Source organism: Epinephelus moara, chromosome 9, assembly GCF_006386435.1.
Source record: "Epinephelus moara isolate mb chromosome 9, YSFRI_EMoa_1.0, whole genome shotgun sequence".
NCBI lineage: Eukaryota > Metazoa > Chordata > Actinopteri > Perciformes > Serranidae > Epinephelus > Epinephelus moara.
Window position 1 is genome coordinate 12,936,265 of NC_065514.1, and position 16,883 is coordinate 12,953,147.

At 40.5% G+C, this 16,883-nt stretch overlaps 4 protein-coding genes across 4 annotated transcripts in view; 2 read left to right on the forward strand and 2 right to left on the reverse strand.

The window, feature by feature from the left end:
* Positions 1-1,186, forward strand: part of LOC126395955 (E3 ubiquitin/ISG15 ligase TRIM25-like) — an 11,067-nt gene extending 9,881 nt beyond the window's left edge. Inside the window, exon 6 of the mRNA XM_050053759.1 lies at positions 1,173-1,186. Coding sequence (XP_049909716.1) covers positions 1,173-1,186 — 14 coding nt within the window. The remainder of the gene's footprint in view (positions 1-1,172) is intronic.
* A 55-nt stretch (positions 1,187-1,241) lies between these two features.
* On the forward strand, positions 1,242-6,610 carry LOC126395958 (tripartite motif-containing protein 16-like). The gene has a single exon (XM_050053760.1). It carries the CDS (start codon positions 1,242-1,244, stop codon positions 3,003-3,005), a length of 1,764 nt encoding a protein of 587 aa, XP_049909717.1. The 3' UTR covers positions 3,006-6,610.
* Positions 6,611-6,750: 140 nt separating this feature from the next.
* On the reverse strand, positions 6,751-7,865 carry brcc3 (BRCA1/BRCA2-containing complex, subunit 3). The gene has a single exon (XM_050052324.1). It carries the CDS (start codon positions 7,753-7,755, stop codon positions 6,973-6,975), a length of 783 nt encoding a protein of 260 aa, XP_049908281.1. The 5' UTR covers positions 7,756-7,865; the 3' UTR covers positions 6,751-6,972.
* An 837-nt stretch (positions 7,866-8,702) lies between these two features.
* Positions 8,703-11,934, reverse strand: LOC126395110 (E3 ubiquitin/ISG15 ligase TRIM25-like). Its single transcript, XM_050052297.1, has one exon. It carries the CDS (start codon positions 11,868-11,870, stop codon positions 10,200-10,202), a length of 1,671 nt encoding a protein of 556 aa, XP_049908254.1. The 5' UTR covers positions 11,871-11,934; the 3' UTR covers positions 8,703-10,199.
* Positions 11,935-16,883: the final 4,949 nt, after the last annotated feature.

The window sequence follows — 16,883 nt, forward strand, 5'->3', positions numbered from 1 at the left end:
AAAGACACGTGAATGCTGCGAGTTATAGTGAAGCTGATTTGTGTACTTGTGTTTGAAATTGTCTCTAATAAGCCATGTTTAATGTGTGTTTAATGTGTGTTTGAGTCGACTAAACTTTACAGCACTTCACAGAAACCCAGCTGCCAACTAGTGTTTTTGAGGTGTAACTGCAGAGTGACACAGACACACCACCGCACAAGTATAAATGCTCACAACAGTGTAGGCAGCGTGCGTAGGCTACGGCATAGCGTCATAAGTATAAATCCCGCTTAACTCTTGTCCGCTTAATTATTAACAAGTAAAGAGAGAAAAAAACAAGAGCTACTATAGTCAATAGCTGAACTAGACAAACATTATGCATTGACCCCAAGTGAAATGCAGACAGAATTTAAGCTCCTATCAACAAGGGAGGCAGAGATATTGCTACTCGAAACCCGAGACATCTTATAGACCCTTTTAGGGCCAACGTCACAATGTTTTTTGCAAAAGTCTAATAACCTGAGAGGAAAATCCCACTGGTCCAGGTAAACAGGCAATGTTGACTTCTGTGATGACCTAAAAATATTGAATAGAAACCACTCCTCGGATTGCTCAATCACTGTTCATTACAACAACGGTTTTTCATCATGCCCTGAGGCCAAGTGTGTGTGTGTGTGTGTGTGTGTGTGTGTGTGAAATACCATAACAACTTTGTTTCATGAATGAAGTCAAGTCAGGTCTTAATCATTTTGATTGCCCAAACATGTTTGTGATTGTTCATAAGAATGATGACGTGCCAAAAAAAACTTGGAAGAGTCACTTCATGGAAAGATCTTATTTCAAAAGAAAGCAAAAACTGAGAAAGGAGCTGTGGGTAGTGAATATTAATTACAAAAAATAAAATAAAGGTTTGTAAAACCAACTGATCTGGTCAGCAGGACACAGAAGACAGCTGTGGACTTCCAAGGAAAGCAAGGCATGTTTATTATTATCTTTGCAGGTAGGGTCAGTTTAGAGCACTTAATATTTTGGTTGTCTTGTCCAGTTTGTATCATCTGATCTTCATGTAGGAAACTGGATTACAACTAAAGTTCAAACTGCTGCTCTTAGAAATTTATTAAAAACTCAAGATAGTGTTTTCATCCTTTAGGGGATGAACACAAACAGGTTGTTTCTAAGCACTCCTCCTTCAGGAATGAAGCAATAAACCACTCCCTCTTTGTTCAAAAGCTCCACAATATTCATTATCAGTGAGAAGTAAAATGGCACAACAAGGAGATCAGATTAGCCCGAGAAAACTCTGCTGTTTGATCTGTCTGGATCTACTGAAGGATCCGGTGACTATTCCCTGTGGACACAGCTACTGTATGAGCTGTATTAAAAGCCACTGGGATAAAGAGGATCAAAGGCAAATCCACAGCTGTCCTCAGTGCAGACGGACCTTTGTACCGAGGCCTGCTCTGGTGAAAAACACCATGTTAGCAGATTTAGTGGAGGAACAGAAGACGACAGGACTCCAAGCTGCTCCAGCTGATCACTATGCCAGACCTGAAGATGTGGGATGTGATTTCTGTACTGGGAGAAAGCGGAAAGCTGTCAAGTCCTGTCTGCAGTGTCTGGTTTCTGCCTGTAAGCAGCACCTCCAGCCTCACTATGAAGTTGTTCCATTAAAGAAACACAAGCTGGTCGACCCCTCGAAGGAGCTTCAGGAGAACATCTGTACTCGTCACAATGAGGTGATTAAGATTTTCTGCCGCACTGATCAGCAGTGTATCTGTTATCTGTGCTCCTTGGATGAACATAAAGGCCATAACACAGTCTCAGCTGCAGCAGAAATGAGGAAAAAGCAGCAACAGCTCAGTGTGAGATGGCAACACATCCCTCCGAGAATCCAGAACAGAGAGAAAGATGTGACGGTGCTTCAGCAGGAGCTGGAGGCTATCAACCGCTCTGCTGATAAAGCTGTGGAGGACAGTGAGAAGATGTCCACAGAGCTAGTCCAACTTATTGAGAAAAAAAGGACAGATATGAAGCAACGGATCAGATCCCAGCAGAAAAGTGAAGTCAGTCGGGTCAAAGATCTTCAGGAGAAGCTGCAGCAGGAGATCACTGATCTGAGGCAAGGATGCGATCAGATGAAGAAGCTTGTACAAACAGAGAATTACACCCAGTTTCTGCGGAGCTACCCCTCACTGCCAAACCTTACCAACTTTAAGGAGTCATCCAGCATCAAAATCCACCCTGTGCGACACTTTGAGGATGTGACTGCGGCTGTGTCAGAAGCCGGAAAAAAACTACAGGACACTTGTAACAAGGAATGGAACAAGATCTCAAAGACAGTGACTGAAGTGGATGTTTTACTTCCTCAAAATCCCCAGACGAGAGCTGAATTATCACAATATGCAGTTCACAAGAATCGGTTCGAACTTGATCCAAACACAGCAAGCATGCAACTGGTATTATCTAAAGAGAACCGAAAAGCAACACTGATGAGAGATGAACAGTCATATCCCGTTCATCAAGACAGATTTATGAGCAGGTCTCAGGTTTTGTGTAAAAAAAGTCTGACAGGTGGACGTCAGTACTGGGAAGTGAAGTGGAGTGGTTTAGGAGTTTCAGTAGCAGTCGCATACAAGGCCATTGCCAGAACAGGAGATGAAAGTAGGTTTGGTGAAAATGACAAGTCTTGGACATTAGACTGTGTGAAGAAAAGTATGCATATGACTTACGATTTCAAACATAACGGTAGCAAAACTACCATCACAAAACCTCTGTCCTCCAGAGTAGGAGTGTTTCTAGATTACAAGGCAGGTATTCTGTCCTTCTACAGCGTCTCTGAAACTATCACTCCAATCCACAAAGTCCAGACCACATTCACTGAGCCTCTCTACGCTGGACTCGGTGTTTGCTATTTTGGATCTACAGCTGAATTTTGGGAAGTCAAGCAGGCAAGAGTTGATGCTGGAGTTTTCCCTCCAAACAACAGTTGTTTAGATCAGCAAACAGAGGGGGCTTTTGCAAATTAGATAAAGGTTGACTCAGCTCAAAATGGACAAAATGTGACCTTTTGTTTGGTGTATATAGTTGTGCTAAATTTCCATATTTGCATTGTTGCTGTCATATTTTCTGCCCTGTTTGTTTGTTTGTTAGGGCTTCACTGAGCAGCACTGCAAGTCTTCTTCTGTTAATCACAGCTGACTAGTTGATTACATGTTCATTCTCACATTGTCAGAGTATTCAGAAGAGTAGAGTTAAGTTTTTGTTTTTTTTTTAAGATATTTTTTGGGGCATTTTTAAGCCTTTAATCAATAGGACAGCAAGCATGAAAGGGGAGAGAGAGAGGGAGTGACATGCAGCAAAGGGCCACAGGCTGGAGTCGAACCCGGGCCGGGCGCCTGCTCTACCACTAAGCCACCGACGCCCCAAGAGTAGAGTTAAGTTTTGATCATTTTTCTAATTCATCACTAGGGAGATTATTTCTTTCTTTTTTTACCATACTGTTGCTGTGTGTACAGTAAATATGTAGATGAAAAGCTACACATGATTAAGTCCTGTAGAAGAATTTATTGATTTGATATATGAACAAAGTTGATTTATTTTCCTTGAAGTAAAGAAGTGTGTTTGTTCCAGGAGTTTTGTATTTTTCAGTAGTTTATTTCATTTCATTTTAAATTTTTGATTTTATTCAGTTATGTACCAGTTAGTTTTCAGAGTGGCTTTTTGGTTTAAGTTTAGTTTTTATTGCTTAAAAATGTAACGTTTAAGTCTAGTTTTTATTAGTTTCTGTATTAGTTTTAGTTGTTGTTTTTTTAATAGTATGAGGGTATTTGTCTGGGGCAAGATTTCTTAAATCTTGCCCCATACAATTTAAACAAATTGACAAAAACTAAACCCTAAGACATTTCCTGTCTATTTTTACTTTATTTCAGTTGGTTTTGTAAATACACAATATTGCTTCAGTTAATTTTTTTTTTTTTTTTTTTTTTACCAAAACCGTAAAACTGGTTTGAGTGACTCATCAAAGGAATTACTGAGTACTGGAGAAGGATTAGATAAGTGTATACTTCCTCCTACTGCTGTTCAAACATGTAAGCTTTAATTTGTGTTGTCCAAGAGAATTTATTCATTAAGTAAGTCTGTATATGGGTTTATTGTTCATTTAATTTTATTGTTGTTTTGTTGTTGTTTTTTGCTTTTTTTTATGTTTAAAATAAAATTCAATTAAACAATTTTCTTCAGACAATGGTTGAAACAAGAAACAAAACTAAGAGAAACTGAGGTGCAAAAACTCAAAAAGAGATAAAGTTGGTAATCTTGCAACGTCTAAACACATGTTAAATCTGTAATGATAAATGGAGATGATGAGCGTCACCAAGGGAAAGGGAAGCCAGTGGGGACACCTTGTGGTACAACACAATCATGACAAACACTTCTGTGTCTTGCATTGTTTCACTCACTTGACGAAGCTAAACTACAACAAAAAAATTTAAAAGCAACACTTTTGTTTGTGCTCCCATTTTTTACAGGTTTGAGCCAAAGATCTCAGACTGGTTTTTATGCACTTGATAGATATTTCAGATTTTGGTGCTACAGATGTCCCTAATGCTGACTGCAGGAGTGTCCACCAGAGCTGTTGCCCCTGAACTCAATGATCATTTCACTACCATAAGCTGTTTCCATTGTCGTTTCTGTGAGTTGGTAGCACATTCAACCAGCCTGATTGTGACCATCTCGAGGCACACCTGTGTGGTAATGATGCTGTTTAATCAGCATCTTGTGCCGCACCTGTCAGGTGAGGGGATTATCTTTAAAAAGGAGATGGGCCAAATTTTGACGGAATTATACGTATTGTAGAAGGAGTCTTATGACAAAGGATCAATCTTGCAGCATTTACGGGATTTTATTCCAGACACACATACAGATTTCACATATCGCAGCAATGAGACAGCCTCGTTGAGCAGTTCACCGATCATTTTTATACTCCTATCTTCATCGTACTTGGCGTTCTACCACACTTTGTTCTGCCAACGACATCTATTTCCCCATCACAATGTTTCTCCATCACAATGTTTGCCAGGTCACTCTGCTCAAAGACTCTTCCCCAGAGTGAGACCATTCAGGGTTGCTCAGTTTTAATAAATATGTTGTGCTTCTAACTTGACCTTAAGGGTCAAGTATTTCTAGGCCTTTTCCCCACCACAGTTTTGAGCGCATAAAAAAAGTCTTAGATCTTTAACTTAAACCTGTGAAAAATGGGAGCAAGAACGAAAGTTGCATTTAAATTTTTGTTCAATACAAATATGTTTAATTTATATGACAATGATCTTCTTTTTAACAAATAACAGTAATGGGTTAAATGATTAAAACTCTAGATTCTCTTATGACCATTGGGGAGAAATAAGTCACTGCTGATGAGTCCAAAACTGATGGAAACCATTAGGAAACTGTGATTGCATTAACTAAACCATGGGGTTCATTTCATTTACAGAATTTCTGCAATTTCTGGCATTGCAGAAATGTACAGTGCCAACATTTCTTCTGGCGATTGGGATGACTCTTGATCAGTTGATGTATTTCATCACACTGATTCAAAAATCCTGTTAATCCATCATTACCACATGTAATGAAGCCCTGCCTAATGATGACATATGTCCATGACAGTTTCCCAAAGCTGAAAGTGACACCTTTGTCTCACCAACAGTCCACAACCAAAGCTGGAACCAAAACTTTCGCTTGATTCGTTATTTAAAGATCGATTTTCTAGTTCTAATTTTAGTTTTTTCTTCTGTCGATCAACTCATACTCATCTTCATCGTTCAAACTAAGTACCACACATGTTCACTGGAATGATGGGTGGCAGTCTAACATCTCTGCAAATTGATTTTAACACTACATTGACATTAATGGAAACCAGCTGGTGCCAATATGGTTGAGCCCCAATTTGTTTTCATGTTGTGCACACAATTTCTGCGTGCTCACATTATATTAATTAGGATATTTTTAAAACAATGTTGTCGAGCATTACATAGTAACAGTCTACAGTCGTGATTTGCTGCTTTAGTTTGTCTTATGTGACAGTAAATTATAAATCTGAATATCTTAAAAGTACTTTGGTTTTGGACAGTTGGTCGCACAAAAGAAGTCACTTTGGGTTTTAGGAAATTGTGATGGCCAGTTTTCACAATTTTCCAAATTTTTTAGACCAAATGATTAATGGAATAATTGAAAAAATAATTAGGGGATTATTTATTGATGAATCATTAGTTTCAACCTTCACCCAAAGACAATACAGCTGAAATATTTTTCAATTCTAATATTTATAATGTATTACTTAAGTATAATACATTACGCAAAATAATGATTTAAATTAAGACATCTGTAATCAAGAAGAAGTAATCAAGACTTTGATTTTTACCTGACATTTAATGCCAACTTTTGCTATTAGACATTTTTCAATACTTTACATTATGGACACTTCTCGGCTGGTACAAAACAAAGTATTGAGGTTCAAAAATATGGATCTAGAACAGTGATTTTGGCGTCAAAGATCAAATTTGGAAGATGAGAAATAACAGGCACTTAAATTGATTTTTATTTTATTTATAACTCTCTGCATTTCAGTGTGTTTTTCAATATATATCTTTTAATTTTTTTCTTCGTGTTATTCTTTTGTGTGTAATTTTTCCCTGCATTTTTTTAAAATGACACTAAAAATAAAAAAAATAAGAAGAAGAAAACATTGAGAAAATCAGTACATTGTCAGGCAAAAAATATGAAAATAAAATACTTTATTTGGGCCAATATTTTCTTTTTCAATGCCAAATTTTGTTTTCAATGCCAAAACTTAGTGACACTGTTGTACGCCCATGGAAGGCGAGAAAATGGTGAAGAAGCCAACAGGAAAAACAGCAGATCGTTTCTTTAGTCAAACAACAGAAGAAGAACTGATGGTGTCCTCCACACCGTCCTTCTCCACCCTCGGTGTCCCCCGGCTCACAGAGCAGCCAGCTCCTGCAGCAGCCTCTCCTTCTCCTGCTGCAGCTCCACGATGCTCTGCTTGTTCTGCTCCAGCCGGTCCTCCAGCCACTGCAGCAGCGGCCCGCTCACCGCCGACATCTGGCTGCACAGGTTCTTGGTGAACACCGAGCCGTTGTGGATCTTGGTGACGGGGTCCAGGTGCGCCAGGCTGTGGATCTTCCGGTACGTGTCTTGCTCCTCCTGACACAGGATGCGCGGCAGCTCCACGGCCGACTCTAAGCACACCTTACCGATGGCCTCCCGGGGCACGACGTGGATGGGGATCTCCACCCGCTCGTACTCGGAGCCCTTCTGCGCCTGCGCGGACTGGAAGCAGGTGTACAGCACCCGGCCCGTTTTGGTGTTTTTGTCCTCGATGAAGCAGGAGAAGATGAGGCCCACGAAGCACTGGTCCAGCATCTGGTACATCGCCTGGGTCCTCACGTCGACGTGGGAGGGCCACACGGTGATGTGCGGGTGGGAGTGGTACCAGCCGACCACCCGCATCGGCCTGCCGGTCATGTCGGCCAGCCTCTCCGCCTCCGTGGAGGCTGCTGACAGCTGCTCCGGGGAGATCTCCACCCGGTCCTTCCTCTTGTCCGAGCGGCGGAGGATGATGACGGAGTGGATGTGGACGATCCGGGTGGTCTCCACCTCTCCGATGCACAAACCCATCACCTCCTCTTTCTCTGTGCTGAGCGCGTGATTCATACACACCAGGAAGGCGTCTGACTCCAGGTGGACGGCGCTCACCGCCATTATGTCCCAAATATTAACTTCTCTGCCCGGTGCGAAGACGAAAACATCAACAGACACAGAACAGCGCTTCACTTCCGTGTTCTGGTGTGCTACACAAAAACAGTCCGTGTTGGCGCAGTTGGGCTCTTCCGTCTATAAAAGGTTCCGGTTATTAATACACATTTTAAATAGATGTGACTGGACGATATTTTGTCTATTTCCTCACGTTATGTGTATGTATAATATTTAAATACATTTATCGTGAGGTTCTCTTGGTAAAATAAGTTCCCTCTGAATCCTCTCTGACTCTAATATAATACTTTAGAAACATTAAATATCAGTATTATTTATTAGGCATCCCAATGGCCCCTCTTAGTTTCTATTATTATTATTATTATTATTATTATTATTATTATTTTGTTAATTATTTTTATTTTATTTTCATTCATCCTTCATTCATTAATTTTTTGTAACTGCAAGGGGGCTGAACCCAAAATTTTATTTATTATATTTTTTCATTTTATTTTATTTTATTTTGTTTGGTTTTATTTTATTTTTAAAAGGTGTAGGGTACTTGCACAGGCCTTTATACGCCACCAGTACTGCTCTTCACTGCTTTTTTTTCGTTTCATTTTCTTATTTTTCATTATTTTCAGTTGTCTTTTTTTGTTTGTTTTGGTTTTTATTTTATTTTATTTTTTAAAGGTGTGGGCTACTTGCACAAGTTTTTTTTTTTTACTTGCACACGTTTTTATACACCACTTTTACTGCCTTACATTGCTTTTATTTTTCATTTTATTTTCTGATTTTTTAACTACAGAGGGAGGCCTTGCAAAACTTCATTTTATCTGAGTATAATGACAATAAATATCATTCATTCATTTAATAATAATAATAACAAAGAAAGATGTTAAAATATGAACAGCATTTTAATTTATAATGTTAAAACTATGTTGAGAGTAGTATAACATCCTTAGTGTTTTGTGCATAAGATCTACCACTGTCAGAAAAATATTTTTAAAAGTATATTTGCCTTTTAAATCTGGTGAAGTATGAGTATAAACTAAATAAAATGTAAGTACTCAAGTAAAGCTCAGCCACCTCAAAACTGTAGGCCTACTCAAGTAAGTTTAAACTCACAATTTTCAGACAGCTGGTTGTTTTCAGTTCTCATTTTTATTATTATTATTATTATTATTATTATTATCAGTTAGTGTAATACTGAATGAACATCAAGTTTCAAGGAAGCCAAATTGATAATATTAAGTTTATTTGCAAAGAGATTTTCATCATTATTGTATACAAAGATCATACAACAGGTTTGTAGAAAACAAAATCACAAGTTCAAAGCAAAAGTGCACTGGTTACATAAAATAAATGAACACTATAAGTAAAGGTGCAAATTTAATCACTGTGCAACTGCCTAAGTATTTATATATAAAAACGGTGCAAATAGTGCACTGGTTGCATATTGTGTGCCTGAGGCTAAATCTTTGGGAATGCATTTTTAAAAATGTATTAGGAAGACAGCAACTCTGAACCTTCGGTGATTGGAGTAATGTGAGTTTCTGTAAATACTGGAATAAATCATGTCTTTCTGGACTGACTGTAAATCTACCTATAAATCAACTGCTGATTTATTTCTTCATTATCAAAATGTACTGGAAATAAACATTCCAAATTTCATGAGTAAACATGGCAGAGAAAGACTGCAACCACACTCATAAATCCAAAATGTGCCATATCTTGGCTTCTCAAAGGAAGAGGAGCAGCTGTAGTAAACATCGCCTGAACTGCCCCATGAGCCCAAACCATAATAATGTGATAATAACGACAGATGTATTTGCATAGCTCTATGATAGGGTTATTGTTTGATAATGGTTATACATTTCAGTCTTATAGTTCCTGCAGAGTGAGATCAAAATGAAAAAGACAAAGCAAAACCTGTTATGAAATCATGAAGCACGTTTGAATCTCTGTGAAGCTAATGAGACATTCCCATAGACTATAAGAGAAGTGCACCTGTTATATAGCCTCTGGGTCTGTCAAGGAAAGCCAATGATGCATTCTTACTAAAGGCCAGCAGGTGGTGACTCTAGTGATGGTAAAAATTTGCCACATTGTATTTAAGTCTATCAGAAAATACCCTCAGTAAACATTTTCCTAAAGAGTTTGTGGTCTCAGTTGCTGGTTTCCAGTCTTCTTTTGTAAATGATGCTCCCATCTAGAGTAAAATAAACAAGAAAGCAGGGTATGCTTTAGGACATGTCCACCCTGTGATTGATAAGTTGTGCATAGTGTCCTCAGGTTTTCACTCAGATCCACCTCTCGCTCCTCCACATATGGTCACTTCTGGCTTCAAAAAACCAAGATGGAAACCAAAATGCCAAACTCAAGGCTTCAAAACAGTAGTCCACAAACCAGGTGACATCACACCCCTGCACTTACTGCCTCCTAACTTCTATCTACTCAAGCTTCAAGAACTCCGCAGCAGATCCGTCACCATGTGAACCAAAAACACCAAGTCCCTGATAGAGTGGCTTAGTGAATGTGGTCTGGACTCTGTGGAGGAGAGTCATGGTGTCAGAGACGCTGTAGAAGGACAAAATACCTGCAGGGTGATCCAGGTACACTCCCACTCTGGAGGACTGAGGGCCTGAGATGGGAGTGCCGATACCTTTATGTCTGATCTGATAACTGTTGTTGTAACACTCCAGAGCCCAAGATTTGTCATCATTTCCAAATCCACTTTCATATCCCGCTCTGCTGATATCCTTGTACGTGACTGCTACTGAGACCTCATATCTGCTCCTCTCCACCTCCCAGTAGTGTCGTCCGCTTAGACTCTCTTTGTTCAGAACCTGAAACATGTCAGTAAATCTGTCCTTATGACTAGAATAAAGCTGCTTGTCAGCCATCACTGTTGCTTTTCTGTTCCCATCAGACAATAACAGCTGTGTGTTTACTGTGTTTGGATCCAGTGTGATCTGACGTGAATACTGTAAGAATTCAGGTCTGGTCTTGGGCTGAGGTTGTGGCAATATAACCTCCACTTCAGGCTCTGAGATTTTGGTCCACACGTCACTAAGAATGTCCTGTAGCTTGTCTCTGGCCTCTGACACAGCCGCGGTCACATCCTCAAAGTATTGCAGAATGCTCTTACTGATGCTGGGTGAATCTGTAGGTTTACTAAGACATGACAGGGAGGGGTAATTGCGTAGAAACTGGGTGTGGTCCTCTGTGTGTGAGAGCTGCTCCAGTTCGATGTCTTTCCTCTTCAGCTCGTTGATCTCCTGCTGCAGCTTCTCCTGACGCTCTATAGCCCGACGAACTTCAGTTTTCTGTCGGGATCGGATCTGCTGCTTTACATCAGAGCTTCTATTTTTGATAAGATGGACAAGCTGAGTGAAGATCTTCTCACTGTTCTTCGCCACACTATCAGCAGAGTGATTGATAGCCTCCACCTCCTGTTGAAGCGCCTTCACAGCTTTCTCTCTGTTCTGGATTCTCTGCTGGATCCTTTGTTGACTCACCCCGAGCTCTTTCTGCCTCTCAGCCCTTTCTGTTGAAGCTAAGACTGTCATGTGATCTTTATGTTCATCCAAGGAGCAGAGAATACAGATACACTTCTGATCAGTGCGGCAGAAAATCTTCATCACCTCATTGTGACGAGTACAGATGTTCTCCTGAAGCTTCTTGGAGGGGTCGACCAGCTTGTGTTTTTCAAAGGCAGGGGATTCATAGTGAGGCTGGAGGTGCTGCTCACAGTAAGACACCAGACACTGCAGACAGGACTTGACAGCTTTCAGCTTTCTCCCAGTACAGACATCACAGGCCACATCTTCAGGTCCGGCATAGCAGTGATCAGCTGGAGCAGCTTGGAGTCCTGTCTTCTTCAGTTCCTCCACTAAATCTGCTAACATGGTGTTTTTCACCAGAGCAGGCCTCGGCATGAAGGTGTGTCTGCACTGAGGACAGCTGTGGGTTTGCTTCTGATCCTCTTCATCCCAGTGGCTTTTAATACAGCTCATACAGTAGTTGTGTCCACAGGGAATAGTCACAGGATCCTTCAGTAGATCCAGACAGATCGAACAGCAAAGCTTTTTCCGATCCATCAGGTTTTGTTGCTGCGCCATTTCACCTCTCAGAGAAATAGTTTCACTTTCTCACACAAGATAAAAACTGAGAAGTGATCCAAACAAAAGCGCAGTTCCCTCTTCTCATGTTTGCATGCTCATCTGCAGTGAATGGGGCTTCACTTAACAACATGTTGGTTACGCCCATCTGTGCACTGGCAGATCTGCAAAAGAGGCGGGACACAGGAAATGTCTAGACTGAATGGAAGTGTCTGTGTTGGACAGCAGCAGGAGGAGGGAGGGGTTATTTACGCTGAGATTCAGTTCAGGAAGAGGAGCGGTTTCAGTGAGGCAGCTGGTTTACAGCCCCTGTTTACAAGAAGTGAAGGGTATAGGACATAAAAGTAGTTCAACCTAATAACATTGTCTGCTTACAGTGCAACATTAAAACTAACCCAGCCAATGATGAGTTTAATTATAGGTCGATATGATGACCAAATCCTCTTGTATTTACCACAAGTTCCCTATGATTGCTTCGTCATCTCTGTCAGAACCTTGTCATGTCAGCCTTTAAATGCTGACCCAAAGTCATAAAATGTTATCCATGCACTCTGCTATATTTTATTGACATGACATATTCGTATAGAAGTTAAAGCATTTGTAATAGGATTCCTTGACAGTACACTTCAGCAACATGTGTTTTGAGTCAGTAAAGGAGATACTGTGCTTTGTGTAGGTCTGTAACAGAAGCAATACAAGTAGCCTAGTTGACTGAAAATAATTAACCCATTCAGACTACCTGTACATATTTGCTTTAGTGAATTATTTACTTATTAGACTGTTACACAGGATGCTGGCTAACCAATCAGAGAGCAGCACATACCACTGTTTTTTTTCCCCCCAGTGCTATGAAAGGTGTCTTCCTTGCAGGCTGTCAGCAACCCCTGGACCCTCAGTTTGATTGGGCTTCTTTGTCATGTCTGTGTTTGACCACTAGATGCCCCCCTTGGCTTAATATTCACTCAATGCCAGTTATTGACATCTGTTTAATTCCCTCAGTTTGTTTCGTTTGTCTTTGCAGTGTAGTTTCAGCCTTTGTGGCTTGTTGTGACCTGTGTGTTTAAAGGGACAGTTCACCTCAGAATAAAAAATACATATTTTTCCTCGTGCATGTAGTGCTGTTTATTAGTCTAGATTGTTATGGTATGAGTTGCTGAATGTTGGAGATATCGGCCCATAGAGATTTCTGTCTTCTCTTCAATATAATAGAACTAGATGGCACTGTACACAGTGGTGCTCAAAGTGCCTAAATATACATTTAATAAATTCAACAGCAATGTCTCTTACAGAAATCATGATCTGGTTACTCAAGATAATCCACAGACCTTGTTGTGAGCAGTTTCACGTAGAAACTAGGGCATTAACAGAAAAGTCGATTTGTCAACGTGTCGACGTCAGTGGCACAAGTTGACAACCCCCGGGAGGAGTCGACAAGTTGTGTGTTTTTTCCCTCTCTCTCTCTGGGTGCTTGTGTACGGAATGCAATCGCTGCCTCTGATTGGCTTACGCTGATACTTTATCCTTGACTAAGTGAACATACTCTGGCGTACTATAAGCGGAGCGGACTCTGCGAGGAATGTCCGCAGTCATTCGAGCATTCATAGTCGAGCGCACTTCCGCATTGTAGTTTCCTGTAAAAATTTCTGTGAAAAATCCCCACGATGTGAAAAATACATGCCGAACAGTCACTGGTGCGTGGAGCGGAGTCCGCGCAGTGTAAAATCTGAGCTTTGCGCGCACAGGGCTTGCGGACGTCCGCTTTGAGTCTGCGCGGACCTCCGCAGAGTCCGTTCCGCGTACATTCCGCCCGAGTATGTTCAGGCCTTGACAGACAGACATCACATGTGTGGAGATACTTCACTTTCCTCCACCGTGTCAATGTGATGACATCATCAAAGGACTTGTCGACTCGACTTAGACTTTATTGACAGATAAGTCGACCTGAAAAAAAATCAAAGTCGTTAATGCCCTAGTAGGAACTATTTACTTTCTACCAAACTACACTCGCCAAACTATGCAGAAGGAGGCGTGTATCTAGTGCTAGCTCACCTAGCACCACTGAGCTAGCTAACGTTGAAGCTCAGCTGAGGAGGACACCAGTAATGTTTACATCTTGCACAAGCAAGTAGATGCACGCAGCCACATCTCGACAACCACTGGATCGACTGAAATGAGGTACAAACATCCACTTCCCCCTCAAGAGGAACTGTAATAACTTTGGTGATGACTCTGACTTTTCATCTGATGCCATCCTCTGGACAAGACTTTAAAGGTTCAAGGTTTAGGGGGATTTAGTGGAATCTAGTGGTGAGGACTGCAGATTGTAACCAGCCGAAACTTCTCCCAGTTAAAAATCCTTCAGTGTTCATTGTTCAGGAGGTTTTTACTGGGAGCTGAATTATCCGCCGAGGTCTCCTTCTCTCCTAAATAAACAGACGAGGTGATTGAATCCTGTAAAAACACCGTATAAAGCAGTCTCACACTACAATTTAGTGTTTCTCTGATGCTGTTTGGCATGTTGGAGACAGGCTGCTAACCTAGCACCTGCTAATCTATGCTCACTTTTTTTTCTGATAATTTAAGATCCAGACATTCAGGAGGTTTATACCGTGAGTTGAGTTATCTGCAGAAGTCCCTTTCTCTCCAAAACAAACAGACCTAGCGATTTAAACCCTTTTAAAACACTGAATAAAGCACTTTCACTTTTGAAATCTGTGTTTTTCTGACGCTGCTCGCTACAGAGAGGCTGGTAACTAAGGTGGCCAACGCAAAAACTGGAATGACCCTAGAGTCATTGGTTTGTGTGTTCTTGGCTACTGTGAAACATAGTGTTGGACTTCGTATATAAGGACCCACTCCTTATGTAGATATAAACAGCTCATTCTACGGTGACAAAAACATTCTTATTTTTAAGAAAACATTCTTGTTATATTCCAATTTTGCAAATATGTCCCCCTAAATCCTTCATGCTGGACATTTATTTATCAATTTGCATCAGCTTAAGTGCCAATTAGGAAATGTTAGCATGCAAACACATTAAGCTAAGATTGTGAACATGCCAAACAGTATACCTACTAAACATCAGCATGTTAGCATTGTAATTGTTAGCATGTTAGCATGTTGATGTTAGCAATCAGGGTCAGTTTAAACAAACCCAAGGAATATGCAGGATATAATACCAAAAGGCAGTTTTTGCAGAATATGTGACAAGTGAAAGTAATTGCAAGAAAATACATTGTGGGGCAAAGTTGATGCTACATTCAGGGTGCATGACAGAGTCTGTAACCTTTTTGTTTACAAAATACACGCTTGACTTGTCTGTACTCTTGTCAGCTTTTCCAGTTCTTCATTTGTTCAGTATATATATTTTTTTCTGATTTAACACGGGGCCCCGATATGACAGTCTCTATATTTCCTACATAATTAGACCAGAGAAACATGACACGCTGAATCCACTCTCATGTCTCCATGGCAACAGGTTGTGCTGGTAAAACTCTGATCCTGAACGTGGCTTGACATCAGCACATGCATGATCATATCAAACGTGGATTCACTCAAGCATGCCTGTATCACACACACGCTCACGTGGTCATGCACATGTGCACGCAGAGCTACACATACACACTCAATGTCGACCAGCAGTCACTATGAGATTGCTGAAAAGATGTGTGTACTCGTATTCAGGAGTGGATAGAGCGTTTGCTTTGGCACCTTACATGTTTGCAGAGGCGCTTGGTATCCATGACGACTAAAATGCTGCCAGTAATTTTTGATTGAAAGATTAAGTGGAACCCAGGAAGAAGGTATGGTTCAATATGTAAAATACTATACATTTGCAAAAGAAAACCACCTATTAGACTCTTGATTGTAGAAACACACCCAGAGAGACACAACAGCACAATAACACACTCAAAAGCTGACATAATTAACAGTGCTTTAAAGAGAAGGCTGGCGTTACTCTATTCTTTTTTTCTTATTGTCAGCAAATCTCGTGAAAAGACAAAATAAACAATGTGTAAGTCCGTCTCTCGATACTTTCTGACTTCCCCGTCTGTGACTCTCAGCTCAACGCCCATTGATTCCAGCTGAAGATAAAAAAAATGGTGTCACAAATACATTTTTATTTTTAAAAAAAAAGACTCAGTAATTTCCTAAAACAGCTGGGCAATGTAGATTTTAGCAAACGCAACTTAGACAGGACTAAATAGTGCATTTGTTGGGGACTATTTTCAGCAGCGGAATAATTCACATTTAATTTAGTGAGTATTTTCAGCCAACCCAAGGACTAGAATAAATGTTGGCTTTGTACATTTCTGCAAACCACAGATATATTACATTCTCATGTTATTATGTAGGGGAACGTAGGGCCCAATTTGATGTGGGGTAAATTGTAATTTGGACTTTTTATGTGGTTAGACACGGTCGATCCTTTAGTGCTTCAAGCCAGTTGACTGCGATGCCACCAAACAGTGACCTGTGAAATTCCACAGACTTTGGACGTGTGTCAGCAGAGTTCAGTGACAAAGAGTGTTTTCAACCGACATAAGTACATGTCTTTGTCATACTTCTTTTTTGATTACTGAGCCATCAAATCCAACCATATATCATCTTAACAACTGTCTTGTTGCCTAAAACACAGCACCATTTTAAACCATGTGACCAACTCCCATTAAGTGTTAGCTATAGGCTTGAGAAAATTTCTATCCAGCAGGGTTAGTTGAATTGTGGTGTTGTAACTAAGCCACCTATAGCGAATATTCCCTATTTTTGCACTTCAAACTTTGAACTAATGTCCTTAATTAAATGAGATATCTTACTGTATAATGACGAAAACTCTGTCTGTGGGTGTGTGTGTGTGTGTGTGTGTGTGTGTGTGTGTGTGTGTCTGTCTGTCTGTGTGTCTGTTCCACGTTTCTCTCCTCACTGACTTGGTCAATCCATGTGAAATTTGGCACAGTGGTAGAGGGTCATGGGAGGATGCGAATGAAGCAATATTACATCAATTGGCCAAAG

Coding starts and splice junctions, on each gene's coding strand:
- LOC126395958 (XM_050053760.1), top strand. CDS start 1,242: ATGGCACAACAAGGAGATCAGATTAGCCCGAGAAAACTCTGCTGTTTG.
- brcc3 (XM_050052324.1), bottom strand. CDS start 7,755: ATGGCGGTGAGCGCCGTCCACCTGGAGTCAGACGCCTTCCTGGTGTGT.
- LOC126395110 (XM_050052297.1), bottom strand. CDS start 11,870: ATGGCGCAGCAACAAAACCTGATGGATCGGAAAAAGCTTTGCTGTTCG.